Source organism: Myxine glutinosa, chromosome 1, assembly GCF_964187855.1.
Source record: "Myxine glutinosa chromosome 1, kmMyxGlut1.1, whole genome shotgun sequence".
NCBI classification, from domain to species: Eukaryota; Metazoa; Chordata; class Myxini; order Myxiniformes; family Myxinidae; genus Myxine; species Myxine glutinosa.
The window spans coordinates 64,460,331-64,478,812 of NC_136261.1; the positions used below are offsets into that span (position 1 = coordinate 64,460,331).

General features: G+C 45.3%; 1 protein-coding gene across 1 annotated transcript in view; it reads left to right on the forward strand.

Moving 5' to 3' along the window:
• Positions 1–16,776, forward strand: part of LOC137417682 (cyclin-dependent kinase 4 inhibitor B-like) — a 70,628-nt gene extending 53,852 nt beyond the window's left edge. The window contains exon 3 of the mRNA XM_068103583.2: positions 16,414–16,776. Coding sequence (XP_067959684.1) covers positions 16,414–16,674 — 261 coding nt within the window. The 3' untranslated portion in view covers positions 16,675–16,776. The remainder of the gene's footprint in view (positions 1–16,413) is intronic.
• Positions 16,777–18,482: the final 1,706 nt, after the last annotated feature.

Consider the following 18,482-nt stretch of genomic DNA (forward strand, 5'->3'; position numbering starts at 1 on the left):
TATATTTTATCATTGACTGCCTGTGTAGATGTGAAGTTATACTGACTGCATGTGTATATATGATTTTGCTGACTGCCTGTGTATGTTTGGTGATATGAATTATTGTGACACATTTTGATGTTATTAACTGCCTGTACAAAATGATAACATGTATTTGATTATGCAACTTATCGCGAATATAAAGACAGTATTTTGCAATTCAAAACCTACGATTCGTGTCTTACCATTCCCCATAGCACTAATTTGATACTTTCATTGGATTCCTTGTCCCTGAAAATATAGGTTTTGTATATTTTAAAAAGTTTTTAGGGCAATTAGAGGCAGAAATAGAAGAAAATATGTATTTTACAGTGGCCATTTTGAAAATCCAAAATGGCCGCCATACAGGTATCTCTCCAAATGTAAACATTGATTTTTAGTTTCCTTATGCTATAACCTTTCCAAAAATGTATAGGTTTGCTAATCTACCATGATTTTGAACGAAATATAATTTATTGACATAGTGAACCTGACTACATGGTATTGCACTCATCTTTGAGCTGTCTGGTCTGGGTTCATTCCCCAACTGGATTATTTACTGTTGCATGGATGGAGGCTGTCCAAATGGAATGCAGTTGACTTCTGACGGCTACCATCTCCTGCTAGGCCTAAGCCCAAAGATGGCTGAACTAAAACACATCTTTACCCATCTACATTGAGCAGTTAGGGGCATTTCCCATGCCATTTATCAAACAAAAATAAAAGTCACACCCATGTCGAAGGAATCGGTTCAGTTTGGCATTTTTAATACTAGGGCATGCCCGTACGTGGGTGCAATGCCCGTACGTGGGTACGTGGGTACGTGGGTGCGAGTACGGTGACAATCCCCCCCCCCCCCCTCTATTTACATGAAATGGTTTGGTCCATGAAATGTTTTGGTCCATTCGCAACGCCAAAGCGAACGGCGAACGGCTTGCGAGTACAGTGACAATCCCCCCCCTCTATTTACATGAAATGGTTTGGTCCATTCGCAACGACCACAGAACCCCCCCCTCTATTTACATGAAATGGTTTGGTCCAAAGCGAACGGCTTGCGGAGTTTGGTAAAGAAATCGCCATAGCGTGCACAAACGCGCAGGAAAGCGAAAGAATCGCAAATTAGTTTTAATTAGTTTTAAAACATAGTTTAACGCCAACATAGTTTGCCAACGTGAAATAAATGAATACGCTCTCAAATGTGCCGTCCGAGGCAGAGTCTGTTCGCCACGTTCGGCACACGCGATAACTCGCTGCTCTCTGATTGGTTGAATCGTTTTTTGGACATAGCTCGGTAAGTACTTGTCCGATTAATATGAAACCTTGAAAAGGCACATCCTCGGGTCCCCAGCAATATACCTGGCAAGTTTAAAGTATATCGGACCCGTGGTTGTCGAGAAACAGCGGTCACAGACAAACATACACACATACACACATACACACATACACACAGAGATTAATGGAATTATAGATAGATGAAATAGACGAAGCCTAGAAATGACTGAAACCCATTAGAATTACCCTTTAGAACCAATTTGAATTACCCTTTAGAACCCCATAAAAGTACCCTTTAGAACCTTTTAGAATTACCCTTTAGAATTACCCTTTAGAATGACCCTTTAGAATGACCCTTTAGAATGACCCTTTAGAATGACCCTTTAGAATTACCCTTTAGAATTACCCATTAGAATACCGTAACCCTTCAGAATTACCCATTAGAATTACTCTTTATAACCCCCTTAGAATTATCCTTTAGAATTACCCTTTAGAGCCCTTTAGAATTACCCTTTAGAGCCCTTTAGAATTACCATTTAGAATTACCGTCTAGAATTGCTGCTTAGAATTACCGCTTAGAATTACCCTTTAGAATTACCCTTTAGAATTGCCCTTTAGAATTATTGTTTCGAATTACCCTTTAGAGCCCTTTAGAATCACCCTTTAGAATTACCCTTTAGAATTACCCTTTAGAGTTATCATTTGGAATTACCATTCAAAATTATCGTTTAGAATTACCCTTTAGAGCCCTTTAGAATTACCCTTTAGAGCAATACTTTAGAATCCTTTAGAATTTTTTTTTTTTTAATACAAGATCGAGGCTCGAGAAAGAGCTAACATTAATCAACAACAACAACAACAACATGCATTTTAAAGGCCATTTTCCCTGCTAGAGCGGGGGTTAGCCTTGCGGTCCCCATGACAATCTTCTCCATTTTGCCCTATTTTCTGCATCTCTCCTTGTTAACCCCCTTGCCCGCATTTCTTCTTCCACCAACTTTAGACAAGTCTTTCTCGGTCTTCCCCATCCTCTGCTTCCTTCTACATTCATTTCCATCACTCTTCTCAACCAGTCACTTTCATCCTTCCTCAACACATGACCAAAGCATCTCAACCTGTTCCTCTTCACAGCATCAATCACAGGCTCTATTCCCAACATCTTTCGCAATTCATCATTTGTCTTCCTCTCTCTCAACGATACTCCACACATCCGTCGAACCATTCGCATTTCCACCCTTTCCAACCTTCGTTGCTGCTCTACGTTCATTACCCATGTCTCGCTCCCATAAATCATAACACTTCTCACACATGCAGCATACACCTTTCCCTTCAGCTTCAACGACACTCCCCTCATCATCAGCACGCCACTCAGTTCCCGAAACTTCTTCTATGCATGCACATCTCACTCGAGCAACCGTTGCCGAGTCTGATCCACCTTCTCCATTCAACATGTCTCCGAGGTAGCAAAATGTTTTCACACCTTCCAGCTTCACGCCGTCTCCAAGATCCAACTCAACATTTCCTCCATCTGCAGCTCCCTCTGTGCACACCTTACATTTGAATGTAGCTGCCACACTGGTTAATGACCCTCTCAGACCACTACATTTTTGATGAACCCTCTCAGCGCACATTGTACATTGAATGGAGTTCACTCTGACACCCTTCCTACACACAGCACAGGGCCACTTCCCAGTTCTTTCCACCTCACCACATGCTTTACCACTTGCCATCACCTTCATCTTTCCGATATTCACCTTCAGACCTTTTGTCTCCATAAATTCCTTCCACGTGTTCATCTTTTCCTTCAGTCCATCCATACTTTCCGCAATCAACACCAGATCATCTGCATACAACAACTCCCACGGTAAACCCTCCTTTACGTTCTGAGCCAGCACCTCCATCACAGATACAAATAGTAGTGGACTTAGTACCGACCCCTGGTGCACTCCCACCTTCACCTCAAACTCACCACTGTTCCCGTCCTTCGTCCTTACAGCTGTGCGCGCTCTTTTGTACATTGCCATCACTACTCTGATCAACCATTCCTCCACTCCTAACTTCCTCAATGCCCATGTCAATACATTGCGTGGTACCCTATCGAATGCTTTCTCCAGATCAACAAACCCAAGAAACAACTTCTTCCTCTTCTCCATGTACTTCTCCTGCAACTGCCTCACAATGAAAAGCGCGTCTGTCGTTCCTCTTCCTGGCATGAATCCAAACTGCATTTCGTCGATCTTCACTTTCTTCCTTATCCTCCTCTCCAACACCCTTTCCAATACCTTCATTCCATGCTCCAATAACTTTATCGCTCGGTACGAGCCACACTCCAGAGGGTCACCTTTCCCCTTGTATAGAGGGACGAGGGTACTCAGTTCCCAATCCACTGGAATGCGGCCTTCTTTCACCACCAGATTACAGATCTCTGTCATTCTCTTCACACCCCAACTTCCTGCTGCCTTCAACATATCTCCCACAACTCCCGTCGGCCCTCCCGCTTTTCTACCCTTCATTGCTTTTATCGCTTCCTCAACTTCCTTCTCAGTTATCTTCTCTGCCGGTCCTAAAACAGGGTTACTCTCTATGTTGCCATCCCATTCATTCTCTGTATTCAACAGCATTTCCATATATCTTTTCCATCTTCCTTTAATTCCATCTGGGTCGACAACGATTTGTCCCACTTCATCCTTCAAGCAACTCACCCCCATCACATCACACCTCTCTTTCGCTATCTGCTTTGCAATCCTGAATACTGCTTTCTGACCCTCTTCCGAATCCAAGCATTCTCCGAACATTTTCCTCCATGCCTCCTGCGCCTTTGCTACCTCTTTCTTTGCAGCCTTCCTGGCTGCCTTATAACTTTCATGCTCTGCTGTTTCTGCTCCCGTACCCTCCGCCTTCTGCCACTCCTTGAACTTCTTCCTCTTCTCGTCAATCCTCTTTCCAACTTCATCATCCCACCACCATGTTTCCGAGTGCCTCGGTGGTCCTTTTGTCCATCCACATACCTCACCAACGGCTCCCAACAGACTAGCTTTCATCGACATCCAACCACTTTCAAGCTCAACCACATCATCCTCTACCCTACTCAGCCTCTCTTTTAATGCCTCCCTTACTGTCACCTCTTTCAACCTCCACACCTTCATTCTCGGTTGGTACTTCACCCGCCGAGCTCTCCTCGCACCTTTCACCCTTACGTCGCAGACAACCAAGTGGTGCTGTGAAACAGCCTCCTCCCCCGGGATCACCTTTGTGTCCCGGAGGTGCCCCCTATCTCGCATACGCACCATCAGGTAGTCAACGGTTGTCGTCGACCCACCTGACGTGTATGTAACAAGCTTATTATCCTCTTTCTGGAACTGAGTATTACAAATCAACAAATCAGCTCCATCAGCAAACTCCAAAATCCTTTCACCTTCTCCATTTCTCACACCATATCCGTAACCCCCATGAACTCCGTCAAAACCATCCATACTCCTTCCCACATGTCCATTTAGGTCTCCTCCTACCACAACAACTTCCTCATCTTTCACGTTTTCCATCAGCTTCTCTATCGCACACCAGAACTTGTCCTTTTCTTCATCGCTTCGACCAACCTGCGGAGCATATCCCGAGATGACGTTCACCAAGAGCTTTCCAATCATCATTTTCACCATCATCAACCTATCACTCACTCTCGTCACACTCACCACACTGTCTACAAACTCCTCAGAAAACAGGACACCAACACCATTCACGCCCTCCAGGCACCCTTGCCACACAAACTTGTATTTCTGTCCCTGCCTACCCTTCACCATTCTCACACCACTTCCCTTCCATCTCGTCTCTTGCCCACAACATATGTCCACTCTTCTTCTGACCAATACTTCCACCACTTCTCCTGATCTCCCTGTCATTGTCCCTACATTCCATGTCCCAAACCTCAGAAACCGATCTCCACTTCGGGCTGTACCCTGCCCATATGTAGTTGTAATTGTAATGGTTCCCTTTTTGAGGCAATGTTTTTATGGCCGGATGCCCTTCCTGACGCCTGCCCTTCCTGATGCCAAAACATTAATCATACAAAAAAAATCAAACAGACACATAAAACATATAATAAGGGGAGCGGTAGACAAGATGGGGAGAGATGGGGAAGCACACAAACACAACATTTGAGAGCAGGGACATCGGGAGATCTGTGGGAGGGAGAGGGCTTGGGGGGGGGGGCGGAGGATTAAATACGGTCGGTCGGTTAGAAAGGTCCTTCTTAATTAGTTTGACGGAAGGCCGGACATAGCCAAATATTTAAGCGGCTTCACTGCTTAAAAATACAATGATTTAACCCTCCCGGGATTACAAATTATCCCAATTATTCATTTGACAAAATGGTGGCATATACGAGGTATACACGCCTTTCCTTCAAAAGTAATTAACTTATTACACAAGAGCACTAAAGGGAAACAATGCACACTTAATGAAATCAATCACATATGCAATCACTCACAATGCACAGGCAGTGTTTGAAGGATATGCTAAGCACCAATCTGGCTTGTAACCAAAGAGCATGAGAACAGATGGTAAGTGGGTGGATACGGCCGCTAGCAAAGGTAGCATGTAGGAAAATACATGGTGAATTGAAGGGAAGGTGGTAAAAGAAGAAACTCTTGATAGGCTGGGTGGAAAATGCACAGGAGGAGGAGAGAACTGCACCACAGGAGAAATAAACCACACCACCAACATCCATCCATGTCTGCTTCTTCTTCTCTTCTCGTCATATAATAATCATGGAGAGGGATCCATTCCATTTCCAATTGCCACCACAAGATTATCCACAATCTCCACCACAAGACTTTTCACCAATCTTCGGCCCAACCGCAAGGCATTCCACCAATGTCCGGCCCAAGGCATTCCACCAATGTCCGCCCCAAAGCATTCCACCAATGTCTATCCCAAGGCATTCCACCAATGTCTATACCAAGGCATTCCACTAATGTCTATACCAAGGCATTCCACTAATGCCTGCCCCAAAGCAATCCACCAATGTCTGCCCCAAAGCAATCCACCAATGTCTGCCCCCAAGGCATTCCACCAATGTCCATCCCAAGGCATTCCACCAATGTCCATCCCAAGGCATTCCACCAATGTCCACCCCAAAGCAATCCACCAATGTCTGCCCCAAGGCATTCCACCAATGTCTGCCCCAAGATATTCCACCAATGTCCACCACAAGGCATTCCACCAATGTCCATCCCAAGGCATTCCACCAATGTTTGCCCCAAATCATTGGACCAATGTCCATCCCAAGGCATTCCACTAATGTCCACCCCCAAAGCAATCCACCAATGTCCGCCCCAAGGCATTCCACCAATGTCCACCACAAGGCATTCCACCAATGTCCATTCCAATGCATTCCACCAATGTCTGCCCCCAAGACATTCCACCAATGTTCACCACAAGACATTCCACCAATGTTCACCACAAGGCATTCCACCAACGTCCATTCCAATGCATTCCACCAATGTCTGCCCCCAAGACATTCCACCAATGTTCACCACAAGACATTCCACCAATGTCTATACCAAGGCATTCCACCAATGTCTATACCAAGGCATTCCACTAATGCCTGCCCCAAAGCAATCCACCAATGTCTGCCCCAAAGCAATCCACCAATGTCTGCCCCCAAGGCATTCCACCAATGTCCATCCCAACGCATTCCACCAATGTCCACCCCAAAGCAATCCACCAATGTCTGCCCCAAGGCATTCCACCAATGTCTGCCCCAACATATTCCACCAATGTCCACCACAAGGCATTCCACCAATGTCCATCCCAAGGCATTCCACCAATGTTTGCCCCAAATCATTGGACCAATGTCCATCCCAAGGCATTCCACTAATGTCCACCCCCAAAGCAATCCACCAATGTCCGCCCCAAGGCATTCCACCAATGTTCACCACAAGGCATTCCACCAATGGACCTCAAACATCCGGGGCCTTCGCTCAAACTTGACTGACCTCTCCATACAGGTTGCTTCTGACAAACCAGATGTGATCTGCTTAACAGAAACTTTCCTCCTTCATGATGTCTCTGATGCCTTGGTATCTCTCCCAGGTTACTCCCTCCTCCGGTATGATAGACCTGAGCCTCGTCCTGGAGGTGGGGTTGCTATCTTTATAAAAAACTCTCTTCCTCACTCGCCCTCCACTGCCCTCTCTCCACCTCACCCCCAGGAATACCTTTGGCTACGGCTTCCCCTTCGCTCCCACCTTTTGTTCATATGTGTGTTGTACCGTCCACCAAACAGCGATGACTCCATCTACATCTCACTGTCTGATAATATGGACCAGCTTCTATCTACCCATCCCAACTCTCTCTTCCTCGTATGTGGTGATTTCAATTGTCACCATGCCAGTTGGCTGGGTGTGGGTACCTCTCTCACCAGCCATGGCTCTTCAGCAAAGGACTTCTGCGACTCACTGGGACTGACACAATCTGTCAATTTCCCGACCCGGATCTCAGTCAACGGAGCATCTTCTCTTCTGGATTTGGTTATGACAAACTTCCCTGAAAATGTCTGCTGCTCTTCTTCTGCTCCAATCGGCTCATCTGATCATGTGCTTGTCAAAGTGGACATCTCTCTGACCATTCTCAGAGAGCCTCCTCAGCGTCGACGAGTCTGGCATTTCACTCAGGCCAACTGGCACGGTCTTCAAGCAGCCATCAATCATCTGGACTGGTCTCCCATCTCTACCGCCTCTGACATCAACTCATCCTGGGAATTCTTTCAAAGTAAATTGCTCTCTCTCTCATGCACAGATTTGTACCATCTCGTCTTCAGTTGTCATACCCTTCCTCCCGTCCATGGTACACGGAATCTTGTGGTGAGGCTGTTGCCCTGAAACAACTTGCTTTCGTCTCCTGGAAAGCAAATCCAACGGAAGGAAATCTCATTTCCTTTCACAAAGCCCGAAACAAGTGTGTGTCCACCCTCAGGAGAGCCAGGAAACAATATCTCACCATTCTCAAGACCGAACTCTCTTATCTGTCTCCCTCTTCCAAATCCTGGTGGCGTCTGGTCAAATCTGTTTCTGGTGTTTGTTCCCCCTCCATCCCCTCCCTCACCTCAAATGGCTTAACGGCTGACTCCGCACGTGAAAAAGCTGAATGCCTCAACTCTGTGTTTGCCTCTAAATCTTGTGTCCCAAACCCATCCCTCTCTGTACCCACCGTACCCAGTCGTACCCAGCTGCTCCTGGACTCTGTGTCCTTTCCTCCTGACAAGGTGGAAAAGTTTCTGTCAACCCTCGACTCTGATTCTGCAACTGGTCCTGACGGCATCAGCCCACGGGTCCTAAAATCATGTTCTTCTGCTCTTTCACTCCCTCTTTCTGTTCTCTTCACCCTCTCTTTTGCTCAAGGTCATCTGCCATCTGCTTGGAAATCAGCCAACATCGCCGGTTTGCACAAAAAAGGTGCAAAAACAGATCCCAGCAACTACAGACCAATCAGCCTTCTCCCAATTATCAGCAAAGTCATGGAATCCATCATTGCTTCAGATATTAAATCTTTCCTCTTCTCCAATGGCTTGATCTCTGATCATCAATTTGGTTTCAGACCTGGTCACTCTACTCTGGACATGCTGCTTCTGCTTTCTCAACAATGGATGGAGGTCCTCAACGCCAAACAGGAAATTAGAGCTGTCTCCCTTGACATTTCACGTGCCTTCGATACGGTCTGGCACCCTGCTCTGCTCACCAATCTCTCCTCCTTTGGTATCCATGGAAATCTCCACGCATGGCTGGCGGACTTCCTCTCTGGTCGTAGTCAACGTGTGGCCCTGAATGCGTTTCTCTCATCTCCTCTTCCTGTTCAGGCTGGAGTTCCCCAAGGTAGTGTTCTGGGCCCTGTGCTTTTTCTGGTCTTCATCAATGATCTCTCTGACTCTCTTGAAAATCCTCTCTATCTCTTTACTGACGACTCTACTCTCTGTCGCTCCATTCCTCATCCCTCAGATCGGCAGTCTGCAGCCTCCTCACTCTCTGCAGACCTGGACAAAATCACAGATTGGTCAAACAAGTGGAACATGTCTTTCAATCCTGACAAATCTCACACTCTTACAATGTCTCTCCGAAAGGACCGACTGGACAACCCTCCCATCTACTTTCTCAACAATCCTCTCCAAGAAGTTCTGTCGCTCAAGCTTTTGGGTCTCACTATCTGCCATGATCTTTCTTGGGAAAACCACATTTCCAAGCTGGCCTCCAAAGCCAGTCGCCGACTGGGCATCCTCCGTCGTGCGAAGTCCTTCCTTGGCACACCTGAGCTCCTCACCACATACAAGGCTTTCATCCGCAGCTCAATGGAATACTGTTCCCCCCTCTGGGCTGGTGCTCCTGCCTCACACCTTGCTCGGCTTCACGCTGTTGAGGCCAAAGCTTTCAGAATCATTGGAATCTCCTGCGATGTAGTCAACACCGAGGGCCTTTCACTCACTCACCGCAGGCAGGTTGTTGGTCTTTCTGTCTTCTACCGACTCCTCTCCGGCCTTGCTCCCCCAGCTCTCTCTGTGCTCTGTCCCCCCAATATTCCTTCAGGTCGCACAAGATCTGCCTGCAACCCTCTTATGGTTAAACTGCCAAAGTCTAGGCTCTCTGCTCACCTTCACTCTTTCATTCCCCTTTTCTCCCGCCTCTGGAACAAACTCCCCCACTCCCTTCAATCCCACTCCTCCCTCCAGGTCTTTAAAACAGCTGTTCACCACCATCTCTCATCTTCCCCCATCGAAAACCTTGAGCTTTTCTACCCCCGGTAATTCACCCCAGAGTCCTTGCAGTGTTCATATGTTTTATTCCTCTCCCACCTCCCCCCAAGTCCTCCCGATGTCCCTGCTCTCAAATGTTGTGTTTGTGTCCTTCCCCCTCTTCCCCCTCTCTTTTGTGTCCTTCCCCCTCTCTCCCCATCTTGTCTGCCGCTCCTTGTTTTTTGTGTTTTGTGTGTCGGTTTGTCTTTTTGTGTGATTAATGTTAGCTCTTTCACGAGCCTCGATCTTGTATTAAAAAAAAAAATAATAATAATAAAATAAAATAAAGTCCACCACAAGGCATTCCACCATTGTCCATTCCAATGCATTCCACCAATGTCCATCCCAAGGCATTCCACCAATGTCCGCCCCAAGGCATTCCACCAATGTCCATCCCAAGGCATTCCACCAATGTCCGCCCCAAGGCATTCCACCAATGTCCACCCCAAGGCATTCCACCAATGTCCGCCCCAAGGCATTCCACCAATGTCCGCCCCAAGGCATTCCACCAATGTCCGCCCCCAAGGCATTCCACCAATGTCCGCCCCAAGGCATTCCACCAATGTCCGCCCCATGGCATTCCACCAATGTCCGCCCCAAGGCATTCCACCAATGACCACCCCAAAGCATTCCACCTTTGTCCATCTCAAGGCATTCCACTAATGTCCACCCCCAAAGCAATCCACCAATGTCCGCCCCAAGGCATTCCACCAATGTTCACCACAAGGCATTCCACCAATGTCCACCACAAGGCATTCCACCAATGTCCATTCCAATGCATTCCACCAATGTCTGCCCCCAAGACATTCCACCAATGTTCACCACAAGACATTCCACCAATGTCCACCACAAGGCATTCCACCATTGTCCATTCCAATGCATTCCACCAATGTCTGCCCCAAGACATTCCACCAATGCCCACCCTAAGGCATTCCACCAATGTCCATCCCAAGGCATTCCACCAATGTCCATCCCAAGGCATTCCACCAATGTCCATCCCAAGGCATTCCACCAATGTTCATCCCAAGGCATTCCACTAATGTCCATCCCAAGGCATTCCACCAGTGTCCACCCCAAGGCATTCCACCATTGTCTGCCCCAAGGCATTCCACCAATGTCCGCCCCAAGGCATTCCACCAATCTTTGCCACAATACCTTCAACATATCTGCTACTTTGGTAGCTTCAGGGAAATGTGAGGTCCTCCACCACACTGCCTGGAGACACCTTATCGAGAGGATGAGACACCTTATCTTGTCTATTTCTAATCGCACAACCTCCCATCTACCTCACAGGTAATACTAAACAGTGACTTCTTACATTAAGCAACACCTGATACCAGATTTTGTGGCATAATGGGTTCGCGGTTAGAGCATAAGCTCTGAGTCTGGGTGGTCCGCAATTCAATTTCAACCCTGGTAAAGTCCTAAACAAGGACTTAAAAAATGGCACCTGCAGTGTCCTCCTTTAATGCTCAGCATTTAGTGGACAGAGAATGTACAACTCCCCTTGGTTAGCATCGAGGAGGAAGAAATACCTCCTTAATTGCCATGCTGAGTGTAGAGTGAAAATCGATGCAAAAAAGATGATGTTGTTGGTACCCCGACTGCTCTAACAAGTGAATTTCACTTCCTGTATTGTCCCATGTACTTGTCTACATTTGTGTGTTATTATCCCCATGCTTTTTGAAAAGAAAAAAAACTGGGGGATATTGTCTGTCAGTCCATCACGCTATCTCCTCCTAAATGGTTGGGTAGAAATTCGCCAAAGTTGGTAGTTATGATCATCACATGGCATGAAAGTGTATGAGCAGTATCATTTTGGCCCTGCCCCGTGGGGTGGGGTCAAAAGGTCAAATACCGGGAGTCCTCGCTTAACACTCATGATGCATTCCCACAAAGTCGAGTGTAATGCGAAAAAGTGTAAATCGAATTTATTTTTCCCATAAGAACAATGTTACATAGGAGGTATGCATGTGTTCCTGGCTAAAGATTTTAGGACATGATAACATTTAAAAAACAAAAGTATGTATAAATAATACAGAACATGAATAAACAAGACCAAAAGTCTAACAGCGGCGTAGCCGGGCCTGTTTGATACTTCCGTTGAAGATAGACGTAATGACATAGAGTGACACAAAACTGCTGCTACTTTAATATGTAGAAGATATATTTTGACCTCCAGTAACTTTACAGTCACTACGAAGGGATTAGTGTTACAATTACATTTACTATGACATTAATGTTACGTTATCATTATTACAAAAATGATATTACTATTAAAAAAACCAAGGCTAATTCCTTACTTCCGAGGTTACACTGCTTATCATTGATTCATGAACCATATACACCGCTTCAATCCATTGACTTTCCATTCACAACATTGGGATTAAAGTGTTATGGTTATATTTACTATATTATTATTATTATTATTATTATTATTATTATTATTATTATTATTGGTTCACGAGTTATCAAGTCTGTGTGTGTGTGTCTGTATGTCCGCAGCATACCTACCCGATGATATCATCCGATCTTGATGAAACTTGGGTGGGAGGTTGATATCATGATCTAGTTGTGTCCTGCCTAGAGTGGGCGTATTGCACCCATTGTGGGCGGAGCCACGCCCGAAAAAGATGTCTTTTTAGGGGGTAATCGAGTTCAAGCTACATCTTCTCTGAGGGAGTTGGTGGAATCTGACAGGGCTTTCGGTATTTGGTTAGGCCAATGTCATGTGTCTAGCCCCACGGAGCTCGATTTTTCATTTTCGCCCCAAGGTCAAGGTCACAAGGTCACAAAATTTAGCAAAGTCGATTTTTTATGGTTTTATTACATTGTTCACTTCCTGATAGGGTGAAATGTCGTACATGATCTTATATTACCACAGACATCATGAAATACAAGTTTTCCAACAAATTTCAGAATCTTCGACCTTTGACCTTTGAAGGTCACAAAGATCAAATTTTCAAAGTTGTCGGAATCGAACCGAATTTTCGGTATTGTGTAGCTAACTAGTCTCATAACAGATAATACATTCCTATTTATATATTTTCAATGTCGGTTTTGACTTTTAAAGGTCACAAAGGATGGCCATTTCAAAGTAGTCCGTCCTTTGTCATTGAATACCGCTCGCTTGTGAACCGTCGTCGTCTCCTGACTTGTTATTATTATTATTATTATTATTATTATTATTATTACGAAAACGATACTACTGAAACGATACACGATTAAGAAACCTGAGCTTAATTTGTCCAAAGCAGTCTGAAGGTGAGGCATAACGCCTAAGGCCTATACGTACCGTAGTGGTAGAAGCAAACAGAAACCTGACGGATTGAGGATTCCATCCTGATGCATTTTTTCATTTTAAAAAAAAAGTATTCTTTCTGGCTTGTTTCTGTTTGTTTGTTTGTTTTTGGAGGAGAGTTTTGGCGTGTGGGAGAAAATGATGGATGGTTGTGTTAATTGTAGTAACATGTGGCAAATTGTGGTTCAATTGTTATATGTAAATCATGCGTTGAAGTAGTTTGGTCCATGCATGTGTTATATTCCAATTATACCATGTAACATATTGCATTAATTACACCAATGAAATTTGTGCAGATTCTCTTCCAGGCTATTCCATGGATTTTTTGGCTGGATGTTTGCCTGACATATTAATGACTCCATGAATTGTTTATTTTATTTTATTTTAGAGGTTTGATGTGATGAAAGAGTTCTGTCTGTTCTGTCTAACAATCCATCACATGGTTGTCTTCCATCGCAGGTTTGAAATGACTTCTGATGTTCAGAGTTTATGTTGTTTGTAGTCTTTATTTCATCATACTAAAATATGCCATTTGTGTTTTTCTGATGAATATTTGACACCAATACATTCTGTCGTTACTTATCCAATCTCAAACAAACTTGACAGGATGACCAAGGGTTACATAATGAAGGTTGTACCACATTCATTTGCCCCCCTCCCCAATGGGGGTTTTCTCCCCCGAGCGGGTTTTACCCCACCATTGCCGTCAATGGGTTGCGTGTTGAGGTGTATCGCCATATTAAGTTAGCTTTATCGTGGTGTTTTTCCAAGTCCGCTTCGAATAACAAAACTAATGATAATAGCGTAATATTAATGTTATTACAAAACAATATTAATATTAATACCAATAATATCCCACCTCCCTAAGGGTTTTTTCTGGCGAGTCAATGTATATAAATAGCTTATCATGGCGTTTCCATGGGAGCAACGGCCTCTACCAAAAGTAAGTAATGAACATTAATGAACAGTAATGAACATTATGAACCACAAACACGGATGATTAGCTTTTTAAACAGTCGCTCATGCTCCTTATAACACTAAATGAAGAAATTTGGAGGAATCCTGACATGCGTGAGGTAAGTTTTACTTACAGAACTGAGCGAAGATCTACTGTACTCTAGGTACCCCATAAATGTTGGATTAATAACATGGCCCTTCCTGGCACTAACGTGGCGTTTTTCGTAGCGAACTTTTGAAACTCGCTCCTTCTGTTTAACACGAAACTGAAAGGGAGGAAGCCCGGGGTGTGCTCATTTACCAAGCAGCTAGCTGGCGCTTGCCAAGCCAGCCGTTCCTTAACGGTTTTGAATGGAGTGCTTGCTCAAAAAATCTTTTTTGAAAAATGGCCGCCATTGTTGTCACAGGACAAATCTGCGATGGCCCTGTAGCCAAATATCTTCCTTAGGGCATACTCTAACTGTGTGCCAACTCTCGTGCTTGTATGATCAAAGGCACAATTCTCCCAAATATTTGACCTATCTGCCATACTAATCATCCTGGTGGAAGGGTCTTCATGCTGACGCGATAATCATTGCCCTTTGCTGTAACTCCATCAACGTCTTCCTTCCACAGGGTGGTCTGGAATGGAGCAATGAGCATGCTGCATTCATGCAGTATATGTTCAGTCATACACACAGTTATGTTAATAAGAACATTGTCCAATAAATTCTTACAACTAGCAACGGTACCCGCCCTATGGGCGGGGCTTCAATTGGGAAGCCCAAATGAAAAGGCAAAATATCATAAATTGAAGGCTTTTTTTATTTTAAACGATTCATATAAACATCCGTTTAATCATATCACATGCAAATCATCAAAATCTAAACAGTACATGGCGCCCATTTTGAAAAAAGATTGAATTCTGCAAAACGGAAGCGACACGTCTTTCAGTCGCACGTTTATGTGTGAAGAGTGCGTGCCAAATCTGTAACACGGAAGCGGCCGCTACACCTATTTCTCAGTCGCTTTGCACACGCTGCCATGTTACTTCGGAGCCGCAAGTTTATATAGGAAGAGTTCGTCAGGAGTCGATCTACTCTCTCCTGGTACATAGAATAAACAATATTTGTAGAATTTCAACAAAAGCCACATCACTGTTCATATCGGTAAATATTATTCCATCGTGTTTGGGAAAATTGGAAAACTTGGAAAAACAATATAGCCTATTTTACTCCCAGGGGTCCCAGGAATACCCACCCAAAATATCGTTGGATCGGTTGAACCGTTTTTGCGGTACCTTCGAATGGACGGACGGACATTTGGTGAATTATAGTAAGATTTCTACAGGTTGTCTCGTGATTTTTGCTAGGGCGGTGTACTATCGGGGGCGTTTGTTGTTGGAATCGAAGAAGTTGCGTTTTTTACCACTCGATATTCACCATATTTTAGTCCATGAAACTTCCACCTGTTACCTGTGCATGTGGTAATCAAGAAGCTGATGTTCTGGTGAGCAAGATGAGTATATGTATAAGACGATCATTTTTACTGGAGAAAATATGATGCCAGTCATTCACCTGGAAAGTCCCATTCAATGTTTGCAAGTCCCATACACTTCCTCTGTCTCTACATAAAAGACTGGCTAACCCTCCAGTACAAACTGATTTGTGATCTTCACATAATTCTGTTCCCTAAAGTTACCTTCAAATACAACTCTATATATACCACCTTTAGAGGCCATTTTTCCCCGCAGGGCGGGGGTTGGCCTTTTTCGGGCACTGTGATCCCCTTTTTGAAGCAATGTTTTATGGCCGGATGCCCTTCCTGCCGCCAACCCTGTTAGTCGCCTCTTTCGACACAGAGAATTACCAGTGAAACTGGTACTCAATTTGCCGACCTCGGAAGGATGACAGGCTGAGTCAACCACACCTGGCGTTAATTCAGCGATCGACCGGGATTCGAACCCAGGATCTTAGGATCCCAAGCTGCACCCTAACCGCTAAGCCAACACCAGGCAAATACAACTCTATAAGATTAACATTTAAATAGCAGCACTTATACCTATTGTGGAGTTGAGCGGTCTCTTCTATAACGACCTGTATTGCAGGTGATGCGATTGGGTTCCACTGAAGTAGCCCGCCTCTTGCTGCAGGCCGGTGCTCAGCCGAACATGCGCGACCCCTCCTGCGGCCTAACACCAGCACACGACGCTGCCAGGGAAGGATTCGCCGATACTCTGAGGCTTCTGGCACAGGCAGGGGCACAGCTCGACGCCATCGATAACCTGGGTCGCACACCTGCTGACCTGGCGAAAGCTGCTGATCAACGGGAAGTTCTGCAAGTCATTGCCGAGTTTGAATTGGGTTAGTGTTCACATCTTGTGTGATCATTAATAGTACATCATACAACGACGTCCCTAACCCAATCATGTAATCTCTATATTATGTACATACAACAACAACAACATGCATTTTAAAGGCCATTTTCCCTACTAGAGCGGGGGGGGGGGGGGGGGGGGGGGGGTTAGCCTTGCGGTCCCCATGACAATCTTCTCCATTTTGCCCTATTTTCTGCATCTCTCCTTGTTAACCCCCTTGCCCGCATGTCTTCTTCCACCATCTTTAGCCAAGTCTTTCTCGGTCTTCCCCGTCCTCTACTTCCTTCTACATTCATTTCCATCACTCTTCTCAACCAGTCACTTTCATCCTTCCTCAACACATGACCAAAGCATCTCAACCTGTTCCTCTTCACAGCATCAATCATAGGCTCTATTCCCATCATCTTTCGCAATTCATCATTTGTCTTCCTCTCTCTCAACGATACTCCACACATCCGTCGAACCATTCGCATTTCCACCCTTTCCAACCTTCGTTGCTGCTCTACATTCATTACCCATGTCTCACTCCCATAAATCATAACACTTCTCACACATGCAGCATACACATTTCCCTTCAGCTTCAACGACACTCCCCTCATCATCAGCACGCCACTCAGTTCCCGAAACTTCTTCCATGCACATCTCACTCTAGCAACCGTTGCCGAGTCTGATCCACCTTCTCCATTCAGCATGTCTCCGAGGTAGCAAAATGTTTTCACACCTTCCAGCTTCACGCCGTCTCCAAGATCCAACTCAACATTTCCTCCATCTGCAGCTCCCTCTGTGCACACCTGACATTTGAATGTAGCTGCCACACCAGTTAATGACCCTCTCAGACCACTACATTTTTGATGAACCCACTCAGCGCACATTGTACATTGAATGGAGTTCACTCTGACACCCTTCCTACACACAGCACAGGGCCACTTCCCAGTTCTTTCCACCTCACCACATGCTTTACCACTTGCCATCACCTTCGTCTTTCCGATATTCACCTTCAGACCTTTTGTCTCCATACATTCCTTCCACTTGTGCATCTTTTCCTTCAGTCCATCCATACTTTCCGCAATAAACACCAGATCATCTGCATACAACAACTCCCACGGTAAACCCTCCTTTACGTTCTGAGCCAGCACCTCCATCACAGCTACAAATAGTAGTGGACTTAGTACCGACTCCTGATGAATTCCCACCTTCACCTCAAACTCACCACTGTTCCCGTCCTTCGTCCTTACAGCTGTGCGCGCTCTTTTGTACATTGCCATCACTACTCTGATCAACCATTCCTCCACTCCTAACTTCCTCAATGCCCATGTCAATACTTTGCGTGGAACCCTATCGAATGCTTTCTCCAGATCAACAAACCCAAGAAACAACTTCTTCCTCTTCTCCATGTACTTCTCCTGCAACTGCCTCACAATGAAAAGCACGTCTGTCGTTCCTCTTCCTGGCATAAATCCAAACTGCATTTCGTCGATCTTCACTTTCTTCCTTATCCTCCTCTCCAACACCCTTTCCAATACCTTCATTCCATGCTCCAATAACTTTATCGCTCGGTACGAGCCACACTCCAGAGGGTCACCTTTCCCCTTGTATAGAGGGACGAGGGTACGCAGTTCCCAATCCACTGGAATGCGGCCTTCTTTCACCACCAGATTACAGATCTCTGTCATTCTCTTCACAACCCAACTTCCTGCTGCCTTCAACATATCTCCCACAACTCCCGTCGGCCCTCCCGCTTTTCCACTCTTCATTGCTTTTATCGCTTCCTCAACTTCCTTCTCAGTTATCTTCTCTGC